General features: G+C 34.0%; 1 protein-coding gene across 12 annotated transcripts in view; it reads right to left on the bottom strand.

The window, feature by feature from the left end:
- Positions 1-16,860, bottom strand: part of Sh (Potassium voltage-gated channel protein Shaker) — a 519,456-nt gene that overhangs the window by 40,880 nt on the left and 461,716 nt on the right. The window contains exon 1 of one of the 12 annotated variants that reach the window (XM_076135283.1): positions 4,062-4,181. The exons of the other annotated variants lie outside the window; for them this stretch is intronic. Within the exon in view, the coding sequence (XP_075991398.1) occupies positions 4,062-4,150 (89 nt within the window). The 5' untranslated portion in view covers positions 4,151-4,181. Of the gene's footprint in view, positions 1-4,061; positions 4,182-16,860 lie in introns of those variants that run through there. 12 annotated transcript variants of the gene reach the window in all.

The raw sequence follows: 16,860 nt of genomic DNA, 5'->3' as shown, positions 1-16,860 counted from the left end.
ATGTTTCTTAGAAATACGTATAAAATCAGTAATACAGTAAATGAGATACTGTGATTTATTCAAGTATTTGTTGTTTATCTTTGAACAATATTTTATACGCAATCACAGTAACTGAAGAAGCCGTGTTATAATCAAGCAAAAAAAGAAAAATTAAAATCTATTCACGTTAAAAAAACACAGTTAGTAGTAAGATACTGTTATTTAATTTAAAATAACACAGATACTGTATTTTTTATTATTTTTTTTTTTTTTTGTAAAAATACTGTGTTTTTATTTAATGTATTTCGGTAACTATCTATCGTACAAACAAACCGAAAACTTTTTCAAATAGCCCGCGGTCTCCTGATTCCAAAGAACTAAACAAACTATAAACACAGTAACTTAAGTTACTGTGTTTAGATTTACGACGGCAGTATAGGTACGTCACGAAAAAAAAGCAAAAAAGCCATTTTCTAACTAGCTTTTTTACAATTGAAATTAGCTTCATAATACTTCTCTATAATTCAAGTGTAGTGTAATATAAAAAAAGTTCGCGCGCGTCATTTCACGGTGCTTGATCGTTCGTCTAGTCACCCACTACAATGTATGGGCCAGTGGCGACTAAACGTGCTCAATATGCCTCTTACGACCACTCTGGCGTCTCCCGGTTTGGCTGCATTATCTACCAACAGCGCCAACCCTAGGCTGAACACGGAACAAGTTAGGGCTGCTACCGTATTACATCTTACTTCTTTCGGAGGCAGATTAGACAGTAGTGACAATTACGTAATTCGTACAATTTATCAATAAAATTTATGATGGTCAGTTTTCTACTAATCGTTATTTTGCTAAGCACACGTTTTAGTTACAGTCGCGGTTAATTAGGTTATTGCTATAGTGTACATTTTCGCATAATTAGCAAGCTAAAGTAATAGCAATATTAAATAGATTGATAGGATAAATCTGCTACTTAGAGTTAATTTATTACTAGCTTAGTGTCAAAAAGTGGGTGACACAAAGGATTTAATCTCATCTGCAAGTCAAAAAAATGCATATTCGCCATGTAATATTCGCAACGATTCGCAAAACTGATAGCCCTAGAGGAGACGTCACAAAGGGCTGCGTGGCACCGTCAGCGACCACTCGACGCGCGGGAGACGTTGTTTTTTGTAAAACGCTCCTGTTATCGTCAATCGCTCCTTCAGTTCGCTCCAATGCCCTCGACTTGACAGATCACGCGAATAGAGATCGACGATTATCGACTTGACACTCTGTACAACACTTTTATACCAGTTTCCGTTCCGTCAAATAATTATAAGACAATATTAATGCCAATATTGTCATACGACTCTCAGTCTTATCTTTGACTTATCTTCCAACAACTCGAATGAAAGACTGTTACGTTTATTCTATTAACAATCGCTCTAGACTTCACTAATTGTTCTTTTCCTACTTTCCTCTCAACAAAGCTACAAAGAAAATGAATTTGCAGAACCGTCAAAGAACCCGAGATAAACAACAAAACGTGCATAAAGAGCACAAACGTCAGTTAAACAAAAACGATTAAAGTGTGTACAGTGCGACATATGAAACGTACAAAGCAGCCTTTGCGAGTCGACTTTGACAGAGTTCCGAGAAACCTCTATAACGATTTCATTTGAACTAGAAGTATTTGCATGCACTTAATCCCACTGACATTCAGAACCACTCAGTAAAAGGACTCGCATCTCATTCAACTTCAATATTTACAGCGTAGGTGTATTCGTTTGAACTTGTTCTCAAAGCTAAAATAAAATAAGCCTGCAATTGCATAGAAAACTATTTTAAAATGGAAGCTTTAGTAAAGCACAAAGATATTGAATATCTTACTGTTGTTAGATGTTTTCTTTGTGCTCGTATGGTAAAATGCGTGTTCCTGTTTGCGTATCAATCATTTATGTATTTACTATGGCATCTGTCTTCGATTGAAGTTTCGGTATTCTGTCCAATATGGAGCATTTTTTTTAGGATTTAGCGACATTTCCGTAAACCAGTACGATTATTTGCTTTTAAGGCAAAATTTGAGAATTAACTTCCGATTTTAGTTCAATCAGAAATTACCGATCAATCAATATAATATTTATTCGTCTTATAAAAAATGAGGAAGTTATTGGCTAAATTCTTTATGATTTAAAGTGCTATCAGACAATTTCAAAGCAAATATAAATCATCGATGCTTGAAAGTAACTATTTCCGATATTTTCCATTTCCGATTTCCAACCTCAAACTGAAAGCTAAACTTTTTGAAATTTCACTTCTCGGTTTGACTTAGTACTAGTACGAAGTGAAACACACGGCAATATATTTTGCGCGTGCCCGAAAACGCTAACGAAAGCTAAAGAATAATAAGTTTTAAAAATTCTGGCTCTATCATTGCCTATTGATAAATATAGGATAACCTAACCGATAAATAAAAAAATAGCAAATCTATGAAAAAATACTGTCATAATTCTACCCGTTAAACTAACCGATACTTAATCAGAAGTAAAACTAAAGCTTAATCTCTAAAACAAAAGTAATCACAACAAAATAAAACTTATAGTCAATTTCAATCACACATTTGATCCGCGATTAGAAATCTTTAATTATCCGCGAGTATTGCTTTCATAGGAGATTAATCAGTGACTTGTCACTTAATACGCGATTGAAAGACGATATCTGATGGATATATGTACTTTAACTATAAGATAAAAGTCACTGTTCACTGTGGGAATTAGAAAAAATACAAAATTGCCAATTGAAGTGCGTAAAATAGCATTTAAGATACAAATTTCAGCAAATGAAAATCGTTAATTTTACTTGTATTTGTTTGAAATTGTCATCTGAAACAAATTTTCCAAAAATAAGCGATAGGAACTACGTATTTATGATTTTTAATATACCAAATAAAGTTACAAGAGTTCGCAATATTCAGAAAAATGCGCGAATCAAAGGATAGTATCATGATATTTTGTCGATTAATTACCAAAAAAAAAAAATTATTTATGTATATCACTTTAAAATCAAATAAGTTAGCCAAGATGATCACCAAATAAACTGCATTTCTTATGCCACTTGTAGAATGACTACTCAAACCGTTTTGTCATACCTAAATTTTTTGATATCCAAAATATTTTTTTTTTACTGCCAACAAGTTACAGAATAAACTATAATAATAATAAGGGTAGTTAAAACCTTATTTCTTTAATTCCAGTCAAAAATCTATTTAGGAGAAGAAATAAACTGCGCTCTTTTACTGAGTTTTCAAATATTTTACAACTTTTAAATTTGAATTATATGATTTATTTGGAATTGATTTTTTAATATTGAAGCGGAATGGATATAAAAACATTATGAGCTAGCATTTAATGGAAATGGAAATTGAAATTTGGTTTGGAAAAAATATTTAAAACGCTTCCTGTTTTTTAAAACGCACTGAAAAAATAGTTTTCCGATAAATCACCGCTTGTATTTTAATTATAAGAAATGTATTAGCAAAATAGATTCAATAAAATCTTATCAAGCACATGATAAAATATTTTTAAGGCACCCGGAAATCTAAGCCGTCGGAAACTTGGCTCATTAAAGTCATACACTGTTGCCGAAAACGCATAAAACCTCAACGCAATTACTCATCACTTCAATGCAATTCATGAATTAAATAGATCATAAAATTTTAACTTGGAGAAACTATTTTTAAGTCATCTAAATTAGCCAAAATTTAAGGCACTGCTATTTCATTTCCAAAACCGCTCACTGTTGCACAAAAACGCATAAAATGTATGTCTCTTTAATGCCCCTTTAATTGATAAATAGTCGATCATAAAAATTTTAAGTCGAAAATCTGAAAAACTTGAATTAAAAGGAGCCGAAAATAAAGCCAGCTAATCGTAGGTTTACTAAAAACCGCACACAGTAGCATGAAAACGCATAACAGTATCAAAAACGCAACGTCAAAATGCGAGCAACAGATAACCGCCGCTATCAGCGTTTAAAAACACGGAAGTGAAAAATTCGAAAAAAATAAAAAAAAAGTCTTAATTAAATAATTAAAAAGCACCAACTCTTTCTGGTCTTGGTCGGTGTTGGAGTCTACGCGAACTTCCCTCGGCACGCCGCCCCGGGGCTCATACTCGTACGTCGTCAACTCCATAGCGGGAAGTAGTGTGAACCTGACGCGCGATCGCGGTAGACTAATGTTAGATGCTCTCCAGCAGCTGAAATTACTACCCCCAACCCTCTCGCCCCTGCACAGGCCAGTGCAATATTAGACCTAACAACTACACGCCGAAGGCTTTATTAATATTGAAAAATAAGCGTTTTTTATAGTATTACGTGATAAAAATGACTCGGAATATATTGATTTTCTAGTTTCCTGCGCATTTTAATTTTGTAAGACTACCTGTACGAACGGGTGCATCCGCACTTAGAGGGGCGGGCTTTGGCAAACTTCGGTGCACGTACACTCAATTTTATCCTTGTATTACATATTTTAGAGAGTTGTTTTACTGCCGCATTAGATATTATCATCAACCCTTCTATTTTGGGGATGTCGGCCACGGTTTTTTCTATTATGTGGGGAGCTAGGCAATAAATTCGGCACATTAAAACATGCAAATAGACTGATTATTACCTATTTATTAGCCATTTTAATTTAGAAAAAAATGCAAACAAGAAAACATAGATAAAAAACGTTTAAGAGCGTGAAATTGCAAGAAATATATTTTTAGCCTTTCGTTATTGGAAAAGTTGAAGACTAAGTCGATAATTATGCAAATTCTGTTGAAAGATTAATTTTCTAAGAAAAAATTATAGCTTGTGCAACAGTTTAAAAACATCATTATTTTACTGGTAAATTGGATCCGGTAGTTAAAAACCCGTAGAGATAATTACACCCCTACAGGTAGTGTACCTGGGAGAAAAAGTGACGAAATAAAATCGTAGACTTTGGGCTCATCTTACGGCACATTTATCTAAACATCAGGTTGCCAAGTAAGTATCAGTTAGCTTGACCAGAGGGTTAAGTCAACTGATTCTATTAAATAATATAATAGATTTCTTAAGTAAGTTTTGAGTAAGCAAAGGCCAAAAAATTACACTCGCTATGATCCCTAAAAACTTATTTTGCTTTTTTCAGACATATGATCTTTACGAGTGTTACACACCAGACTTTTTTAATAGTATCAATTTTTATACAAAAATTAATTGTTATATCCTATTTTACCATTATTGAAGCCTGTGGTTAGTTATTTAACACACAGCATAATACATTTTAGTTTGATCAATATTCTCTTTGGAATATATAATATTATTATAGTGTAACATTGATGTTTGATGCATTTCTATAACCTGTCAATGGTATTAACAAAGGATTATTTAACAATGCTAATGGACGGAGTTTCGTATTTATTTAGAAACGTACAATATTCCTGCTACATTTTCGAAGCAGATAGGAATATGTACATAATGTTAGTAAAATTGACGTGCCTGTCTGTAATTTTGAGTACTATAAAAATTATTTTTGTTCTAGTTTATTTGTCTGTAGGTTGTGTGTCTGTGTAGGTATTATTACGGGTTTTTCAAGTCGATTTTATATTGATTCTTATTGACAATAAAATAGTTTTAAGGATCACATATAAACTACAATCTATCTTTGAAAAATTAAGGTTCGTCCGCTAAAATACAAGCTAAAAACCCTTTGAAATTACGCAAAACGGGAGCCCGTAAACAGCATAACATAGTAGTGAAGTAATCACCATAATCGAGTGAAACTGCGCGGCACAGTTAGTACATGTAAATAACGTACAAAGAGACCAGCTCATTGATATTCACAATACAATTATCAATTCTCTTTGATCAAATATTGAAACTCATTAGTTTGATGGCCATTACCTGTTTGGCCATTATTATTGGAGCTAAAATTAATTAATTGACCACCAGTTCAAAGGTTCTATTCGTAATTAGAACTTGCATTGGTAATGACTACGGTTCAATGTCGAGAGTTGTGTAAGGTAAAGATTTACTGGTTGGAAAATAGTTGCGATACTTTGTGACATAATGAATAATCGAAATATAGTTTCTAGTTCTTGACCAGTCTTGAGATGGGTGCAAAAACGTTTTTCGTAATTCAACTCTGTGGTGAAGAGGGTGAATAGTTTTTCGTAATGAGCAATTTAATAACCGCTAGTTTTAATAGATTACAGACGAGTGTAGTCTGTGTTTTTACTTCATTAATGCTTTTTTGCCAATAATGTCGTGCGGTCTTAGCGCCTTCTTAAACTCAGTCTTTAACTTTATAAGGACTGATTGAGTCATCACAAGTTTATTAAAGATACATTCTATAACTTTTACAAATCGTACAGTTATAGACGCACGTTTCCCTACAAAAGACACGCCTCTTTCGGAGAGAACTCTACGTCTATTTAGACGCATACAAAGCGTGTGTTACATCTCAAACACCTATCCATACAACGCTTCAACTAACTACGCTATACATCACACTGTCCACTTATCAACACTAGCTACGTACAGTAACAAGCGGCCACCTGCCGCAAGGTCGCCTCCTTCCTATCAGACCCACTAATTACTCTCGCTCTCGATAATTACTGCCATCGATATTGCAAGGGATACGTCACACTTGCACTTGTTGAAGGGTGTGGTGTACTTTGTTCGTATCATATAGTGACGTTTACTGTAGTCTGTAGCGTCGGTCCTTTGTCATAGTAGGTTTTGATATTGAAAAATATGGTTCTTTACGCTGATGTTGTTTGTAGTGGATGTGTTACACGGTTTCTTTTTACGATCTCTAATTAAGTAGTGCTTATACAGTTTTAAATAAAAGTATGTCATCTTTATATTATATTAAAGATTAGGTGTGGTAAGGGAATGAAATGTAAAAAAAAACGTTAACATAAAAAATTTAAGAAGTTAAGTTTGAAGATCTTTATTAGGAAGAATTTCATGTTGATAGTCTTATGTGAAGGACGCAATCTCAACACTTCTCGATCACAAGGCCTAAGCCATTCGATACTAAATTTGCATATTGTCTAGTCGATGATTTGACACAAGAATAGTAATTCGTTAACGTTTTTAAATATCGATAGCAACTGACGGTATTTTTGTACGGGAATCCGTGACCGTTATTTGTATGTTTGTAAAAGGATGACTACAGAAGATTACTTAGCGCATGTTGTAATATTTTAAAGGTGATAATGATAATGATTTTTATATTTGACCTGCTACTTTTGAGACCTAAATTTCGTACATTAGTGCGCGCATTAACAAAGTGAGTTTTCGGGCAACGTCTAAAATAAGCTTGTGCTATAAATAGCCGAGTGTTCAACGTACCGTCGGATTGGTAAATCATAATAAATAGAAACACGCTAGCAGCCGATCAGTCAGGGGTGACAAACCGCAACTTATGATGCTACTTTGACTATTTTAATAGATTAGAATAATGTCCTTAACTATCTGATCTTGGAATATTAAGTATAGTCAATCACATAGAGGTATTTGGTATGTGATCGCTTTCACGGGAAAAAAGTGAGCTTGATAAGAGAGCTTGATTGAAAATACGTAGAAATTATTTAGTATGTAACCTTTTAATATAGCAAAGTAGAATTTTACGAAGTTATCTTTAAGATCATAGATATTTAAGTGGTGAATACGCTAGTAAATTCTGGATACATCAGTTACATTCCCATTTCAATAAAATCTAATTATAAATGGTAATTTGTTATTAAAGAACAGTCGCTACTACTGGGGTCTTAGGTTTAAACTGTATAGTTATCGTGACAGACATTGTAAGGTGTAAACAAGCAAGACAAGCGAACACAAACTTGGGCTTAAGTCATGCCAACACAGCGGTGGGCTTAAGGCATCGTGGCGTTAGTTTGTTTGACGTTACAAACAGACAAACGGTCTTAAACGACATGTCAAGGGAACTAAATGGAGTGTTACTTCCCTTGTTGTATAGAAGTGCATATTAGTCAGTGTTATTATGCGTAATGTTACGTGTTACACAGCGAGCAGTTATTGCCTTTACTGGGTGAAAAAAGGTGCTCGCAGCAAACGAAATCGGATTTTTATAAGGATTTTAAACACGGCGTAATGTTTTGTTTTCGCTGTTCGAAATCATCACGGCTCGCAACACTAGGTAGTCAGTACCTATCCTATAGAAGTAAAAAGTTTGATTAATAAAAAAACACTACATATGATACTTTTCGTCTCGTAACTTAAAGGTGGGTAAATGAGTCCCAAAAAAAATAATATTTCTATCTATGCTGCATTTTCGTAAGGACCGTATAAGTTGGTATTAGTCTATCTGTGTAGTGACTATCACTGACACATGTCTGATTAATTAATCATTGCTTAAGCCGTTAACTATTAATTATGTGTTATAATAAGACAATGGGTTTAGTCATCTGTAATTGAAGCGGATTAGGGGACCAAAACTCCTTATTTTTTAAACTAAAATGTCTGTAAATTCGGGAGACCTTTGTCTACCAATAAAATGCGGTAGTTTAATATTATTATCATTATTCAATACAATATAGGGGATTATTAATCAGCCCAAGACCCATATTTAACGATTGATTACGATATTGGTATTCTACTTATTACAAAGCAGAAAATTTTGGATATTTTAACTTTAGCCTTTTACGGATTACCGTGAATTTCATTCCTTTGACAATCGTGAACATCAATGATTGATTAAATGTGGTTTTCGATAGTCAAGTAATGCAGTTGACACGTTTAATATATCGATGAATTATACTTGTATTTGTATGTTATTCAGTAGCGCGATTCACAACAGTCGGGGTACCATCGAGTATCGAGAGTTTGACATTTAAAATGTACTGCCAAAATAGTTCTTACGACGCCCGCTAGAGGCGCTGATCAGATTTTTATATAAAATTACTCGATAGCTAGCCGGTTGTCGGTAGTCGATAGTAGTAGAGAATCGAGCTACAGTTCCTCATGTTTACCGAAAGATTTGATGACGTGCGATAAGTAAAAGAAATGAACATCTGTCAAAACTGTTATTTTGAGTCCGGAAGACGGCGGACGGATTGATTGGTATTGCTGACGTTAGATCCGACATGTTTTCTCATGAACGTCGCTGTTGAAAACTGGGAGACTCAAAATTGGATGACCCTGGAGGAAATACTACATCATATTATTCTGTATGCAATTTTGATGTAATTTTTCCTGTGCCACTGTGGTACTAAGACAACTAATTTGAGAAGCAAGTGAAGCTGATATTTAGTTGCTTTTTGGTTATCAACACTCCTGATGTCAGTTGTGCAGTAATTGGTTATTTGTTATAGATGGTTTTGGTAATAAAAATATTTACTTAACGGATGGGTAATTTGGATAACATTTTCGCTAAGTTTTGCAAATGTAACTGAATATTACAAGTGCTTGCTAAAGAGATTCCTTGGCTTTCATGTTCATTTAACATTACTCTAAGGACCTACGTAAGTGAAGTAAGGCTCAAATACAAACTATGCGGAATGCTAGATTGATGCTTATTCTCGCGGTTTCATCCGTGGCAGAAAGATTTCATGGGAGATGTGTGAGATTTGTGTGGCAAATATCTCAAAAATCCATTGAGTTGTTTTCAAGTAAAACAGTAATATACATTGATACGTACTCCCGCATTTATAATATTAAGTAGGCAGTAGGTTTATCAATTAATATACAGTTTCCAAGTTTCATCTGTTCAAGAATGTATCTTTAAATAGAACGGGTAGCAGCGCTGTTGATTACAGCCTGTTCGTGACAGGGCTCGAGCCTTCGAAGGTCTTGTATGTAGGGCACGGGAATATATTCAATTAATGTCATCATTTAATCAGTGGAGTGTTTTAATTGTGAAATGTTTTGTAGTACTTTGTAGAATTCCGAGGGAGACTTGTCCAGCGGTTGGGTAGTTATAGGTTATATTTTTGGCGGTTTAGGCTCAAAGACTGATTTAGTTTGGTTGGAACTTTCGGGGAAGAAAATAGAGCAATAGATGAATTTGATGAAACTGTACCTCGATTCTCTACCACTATCGACTACCGACAACCGGCTAGCTATCGAAATTTTGACATTTAAAATGTACTGCCAAAATGTTTCCTACGACACCCGTCAGAGGCGCTGATCAGATTTTCATACAAAATATCTCGATGACAGGTCGGTTGTCGGTAGTCCATAGTAGTAGAGAATCGAGGTATTGTTTGATGGAAATTATTGTTATTGTAAGAATGGAAGCGAAGACTTCTAAGATCAGTGGGCTGGCGACTACTTTAGCCGTTGTGAGGAAGGCGTCAAGTGTGTATTTTCAGAGTAGTTAGTAGTATAATTACGAGTGAGATAATTGAGGAACGTAATATTAGTTGCCTCGCGTATGCAACTGTCATAAATAATGTTAGCGTCAAACAAATCTTAGTAAATGCGTTTTTTCCATATGAATATAAATTATTTTCGTCAACGCCTTGAGTTAATTTCGTAAAATACGTGACGAGCTTTTTCTACTTGATATATTTAAATTTCACGTCCACATGCTTTTGTTCAATGTCGGTCGGGCACCCGACGCGCATCTTGTCAAGGTTTCATTAAAATCGGTCCAGTTGTTTTGCAGATTAGTGCCTAAATATAAACACATGTTAATTGTGGACGGCTGCGTAAAGAATGGTTCTCATTAGCGTTAGAACGGAACTGGTGTTAAATGCTTGTGTATGTAAGAGATTATAATCATTTGTAAGCAGTGTATAAATAGCTTAATGACTGGGTGTAAATCTGGAATGTTTTAACAAGTGATGTTAGCTGTTCAAGCCGCCTAAACGGCTTTGACTTGGCTTAGCGACTGTAATCTTGATAGACAACTAGGAGGACTCTTAGCAAGTTCTCCGAAGCAGGGAGATGCTCGAATTTGAATAGAAATTCAAATCAAATCCGTCTGAAGCTATTGAAGGGGATGCTGTATCAATAGTTGGTCCATCTGTACACTGAATAGTGCAATCGGTTATTACTATGTCCAGTTTCCATAACCGTTGATTACTAGGCAGGTGTACTTATAGTTTACATATAAACCATTTCTGTTTTCACTGGGCATGGAGCTTTTCCCAAAATGAGAAAGTGATTTTCGGAAATGAAGTGACCAATTTCGGGTTACAGATTATGTAAGCTTCCAAGAACCTGCAGTAATTCTGAAATTATTTTACAATTTTGTTATTAATTACGTTAATTTTAGAGTTTCTATATTAAATAAAAGGTACGTGTAAATCTGTCGTCGGTAGAGAGAACATTTATTGAAATGAAAAGCGTCATTTTAAATTACAAAGCTTAAACGGCAAACTATATTAATAAAATGGACTACAACTTTAGCAATTATGATTTCAGAAAGTTACATAGTAGTTCGCTACACGTTATGAGAATTACTCATAATAACCATTCTCGGCGAGTTTACACTATGTATATAGTCATGTAGCTATCTAGTTATGTAGCTATTTAGTAATATAGCTATACCACTATGTAGCTATGTAATGTAGACTTTAGTAAGTACACTTATCTTTGATGAGCAGATCTATAATTTTAGCAAATTTGCTGCACATTTGGTGCAATAGTTAATGTGGTATCCTCGCCGCTATAACCGTAACATCCCGTGTGGTTGGTTCGAATCCCACCCGGTACAAATAATTTTTGTGATGAGCACGAGTATCTATTCTGAGCCTGGTTGTAAATGTACTTAAATTATTATATTGGTAAAAGTATAAGTATGTATGTATCTAGAGGTATATTAGTACCTTTATCGGTTATTTGGTTACCATAGTACAAGCTCTGCTTGATTTGGAATTAAATGACCGTGTGTGAGTTGTCTGATAACAAAAAACTATGAAGCTAGGTGTAGCTATTTTGTCATGTAGTTATGTATCTAGGTGCCTTTATGATCATATAGTAATGTAGCTATTTATCTAATTATGACGTAGATATATAGTCATGTAGTAACGTAAGTGTTTATCTAGTGATGTAGCTATGTAGTTATTTAGCTAGTTAGCTATGTAGTTACGTAGCTATGTAAAGTTGCATGGAAATATAATTTGCAACGAGCTACGAAGTTGTGATGTATCTTCCGCTTCACTCCTAGCGGTGTGTAACTGTGTTAGTAACAGGTTTGAGAGGGTTTTAAGTGCTTGAGTTGGACTTTTAGTTGTTGCTTGGAAATTCCTTTTGTAGCAAAGGTGTTAAGTATAAGTCTACGGAGAGGATTTTTAGAAAAACCTTGAGTAAATCCTGACTTGGATGTATGTTTGTAAGTGCACACATATTCTGGGTGTCAATAGAAGACTACTGGGTACTTTGGGGGCTTGCCGACCATTTTAACTACAGTTTGATTTAGGCTTGTATTTCAAATATTATATCTATGATTTTGATTGGAAAATGTTTAAATTGATTGAGTTTTTGGGCTCTACGCATTTCTTTTACACGGATTATAATCGGTTTTAGAAAGGTTTAGTCAAATTATGAAAGACTTAATTTAGTTAAATCCTAACCAAAGAACGAACAAAAATCAAAGATCCTGTTTATATAAATACTTTTCAATGTTTGAAAACACTTTTGACATACAAACAGTTCTGTTCAAACATAACCGACTGTTACATATCCCAAACAAAAACAAACTTCCAAATCAATACATTAAAAATGTACCGAATCAAACACTCGACAGTGGAAGTAAACATATAATTAACAACAGTTACCAACAACGGCTATTAACAACGGCTATTGACAACGGCTATTGACAACAGTTATTGACAACGGCTATTACGTTACGTAGCCGTACGCCGGTTCACACGGCGTCACTGTTTACTAACAACTTATAATTACACGTGACAATTGTACACCATGAAAACTGTTATGGCTGAATCACGCGACTGTGCTCGCGAATAGATATATTTTAATCCCTTATTTGAGCTATTTAGGGGAAGATTTTTGTAAAATAAATTAGCCTATTTTAATTTTCAGGTCTTTAAACACCTCTATGTAAAATTTAACGACAGTGTGTTTTGTAGTTTTGCCGTGAACACCTAACAAACAAGCAGACAGACAAATTTTCGCATTTATTTTAGTATGAATGTGTGAATAGTCGGTTACTGTTAGGTTGATGGTATAATTGTGAGTTAAAAGTCCATGTACAGTCGATACCGTTTAAGTATTTACACGTGTTGCAATGAACTGTGAATGGGTTAATTTATTTTTTTTACTACATACTACCATTGTTTAATTTTAAGGCATGATTTCAGTACCTCTGATTGAGTATTAGATAGATTATAAGATTGATTTCTTACAGATATTTAAGGTTATATGGCACTTACTATATGAATAGAAAGTGTCTGTGTGTTTTGACAATACAAACAAAGTCCTGCTAGTTTTATGATAAGATGATGTAGAAAATGGTCTATTGTTTCTTCTAGATAAAAGCCTAACAATACTAAAATGTAACATGTAAACCCTTGTACCCAACAGCAGTAGACAAATACAAGGCACATAACATGTCTCTCATTTATTTATCTCAATACAACGGATGTCAGTATCAACTCCCGATGCAATAGTGTTAATTAAAACCAGATCATACGTGACTAATATCCAAGAATATCGGCTGACATATCCGAGAAACATATTATACGTTTGCAAATATTGATACGGATCAACTGCATGTCTAATCCCAATAGAATTGGCTTCTGAGACAGTGCAATAAGGTGATTTATGATCTTGCGATATTGTTGCTTGGAACTATTGTTGTTTGATTTAATAATTGAAGAAACTATACATGAAATATTATTAAGTATAAGATTTTATAGAATTTTATAATTGACCTTTTATATCCCACAAGCAAGGGTCTCTTTTCTTGATGAGGGAGGTTTTAGCTCTTGAGTCCATCTCGGTGGCCTAGTTAAGTACATTGCATATACCTTTAAGATATTTTTATAAGAACTATTAGACACTCAAGGTTACATCACGATGTTTTCCTTCACCGTGATATTAAGGTATAGATGTTTATAATATACACAAAACTCCAAAAAGTCTTGGTATGTGACAAATTACATTAGTCATTAGATTTATTCGAAGTTTTGTAAAGATAGATTTTTTTCATTAGGATTGCTAAAATCGGAGAAAGGATTTTTCAAATTGCAAAATAGTCTAGTTTATTTAGTATTCTGTGTTGTCAAAGCCTTACGCGACACCAATTCATTACAATGCGGTTAATTTTCTCATCAAAAACATGTTTATTCATAAAAAATATTGTGATGAAACATTAGGCCTCATTCAGGCAGTTATATTGTTAATGTTAGCGTGTATATCTCGACATGACGTCAAGAGGTGCATTGTTAGCCTCTCCGCATTGTTCTCGCCTGTATCACCTCTCGAGCCCGCCTAAGTGCTGTAGTAAGCACCAACACTGATATTATAACGTGGATTAATATTTAACAATATATGGATAATTCGTATTTTTTCTAAGATAATGACCATGGGATGGTTGGAATGCAGAATTTGAAAATATAATTAAAATCAGATTTTATTATTATTAGCCTTATCACCTACCTACTTGTAGACCGAGTATTAATTTAAGCAAGAGCTGACTGTAATGTTTCAGTTTCCTTACCCGGATTTGCTAGTTTTTTTTTTGCCGTTGACTGGTGTAGCGATTTAACACTACAACTGTTATACCTGAAGGTGTAGTCAGAGTTACTATTATGACTAGAGATCCTCCAATCTAGTGAGACTTTGCTCTTTAAAACCGTTCTCTATATATTATATACCCAAAAAATATATATAATATTGTAGACTAATTATAAACAGCACCCAACAATATGATGTTATTTACGCGTAAAAACCATTCAAATATATCCATAATTAGTTTGTTTATAAAATCTCAAACTATCCTCAATATGACTACGAAACTTATCTACAAATATAAAACAACTTCAATCGTACGTTTCTTTCAAAGTTTCCAACTTTTCATACAAGTTCTACGATCTGAATGAATTCACTCAATGAATGGTGTTAAGGCAACTCATAGATCGTGACCAAGTGGTTCTCTCACTTGGCACGAACCGAACCGAGTCGAGTTCGAATCCTTAATGAAGCATTATGGACCAAAAACTCACTTATGAGGTTTTTAGTGCACTTTGAATTGTTGTTTCCGATTTAAATTTAACTCATTAGTTTAAAACATATTTCGTGTGGCTATGTATTAGGTGAGCATAGATAGTGCCCAAACTTGGTTATTATAAAAGGACTTTTTTTCATACCGTTCCAATGTAATAATTGTTTAGGCACCGAGCCTGTTACCTCATGATCTTCATCCCAAATAAGAAGTTTTTAGCGAAAAGTTAGTTTTGACGACGAAATCTTTAATTTATGGTTAACTTAAGACAACGTTGTTTTAATATTTGTTATATATTAGTTTCCTATGAAATACATAACATCACGCCTGTTATACCTGGAAGTGTAAGGTGATTGAAATAAACCTTAGGCCAAACACCGAGCACGTCACCAAAATTTAGGCTACGATGTATTAAGAATATTGAAACTGAGCACTTTGCTCGACATGAGAATCAAACCTAGTCATCAGCAGTGGTTAAAACTCTACTGCCGGAACCGCAGAGCCATGACCATCCGGAAATAATTATTTTTGTGATACAATAGCAATTTGCTCGACCCGGGAGTCTAACCCGAATCTCTCAGTAGTCGTTATTCACTACGGTTCATACCGAAGCAGTTGTGATATTTCTAAAAAAAACTTTTTTTTATTTCCGCTCTCGATACTAACATGACACAATGACATGATTGGCATCCAAACTTTATAATCTAGACGAATACTGCGAACATTATTTTTGTCTTTATTCAATACTGAATAGGATTCCATAGTGGAATGTAGGTGTTATTTTAAAATAGAGAGCTTTTTGTGATACAACCATTTTTCGTTCGGCGCTTTGACGTGTGAAAAGCATTGTTTTTTATTTCATTGCATTGTCTGCAGAAATGATTTTTTCATTGTATTATGGACAATATTTTTTAGTTCAGTTCCAGCTTTGTTGAGTTATTTTAGACTCAATAGGTTGGAATTTCAAATATTTTGTTTGTTAAAAAAACTGTACATTTTGAAATACATAAGCAAGGGAGGCAATGTCTATATACCTCAAATTATTTACAAAACTTATTTAAAGTAATAAACGGTTTAGAAAATTGTAAATGAACCCGAAAACCTCTTTCCCAAATCTTATTTGTATATATCACGGCTTTCCTTCCTCATCGAGCGTACTAGATAAAACATTAGTCTTTTGTAAACCACAAAAACATTTCAAACAAAACAATCAATCGGAAGCACTATTCCAAACACAATTGTCTATTGAAAGACAAGATAAAACAGAAGTAGGTTTCCTTGTTCGCTATTGTTCTACAAAATAAAATAAATACTGGGACGATAGTAAATCAAACTATCTTCATACTCGTAGGATGCGATCAGAATTGGACCGGAGGGTACTTAGATTTTTCTTTGCACAGGAAATAAGTGGAAAATTCTCGGCGAGGGGTGACATCCCCCCCCACCCTTCGTAAATATTATATCTGAGAACGTTTTTAAAGTATTCCACTTCATCTCGTAACCGTTGAGAAGATTTTTTTTTACGCGAACTTGCCGCATTTTTCTTTTAGATTTGTATATTTTAACTAGGGCATTATGAATAAATAATTCTTAATAATAATTGGGTTTACTTTAAAACCAATAATAATAACATAATTAACGTTACTCAAAACATGTTTTATGAATAACAAGAAAATATGGAACAGGAATATTATCTTGACCGACATTTTAACTTT

This window comes from Anticarsia gemmatalis, chromosome Z (genome assembly GCF_050436995.1).
Source record: "Anticarsia gemmatalis isolate Benzon Research Colony breed Stoneville strain chromosome Z, ilAntGemm2 primary, whole genome shotgun sequence".
In the NCBI taxonomy this organism is placed as follows: domain Eukaryota; kingdom Metazoa; phylum Arthropoda; class Insecta; order Lepidoptera; family Erebidae; genus Anticarsia; species Anticarsia gemmatalis.
Note: the sequence above shows the minus strand (reverse complement) of the source record. Positions and strands in the feature narration are given on the sequence as shown.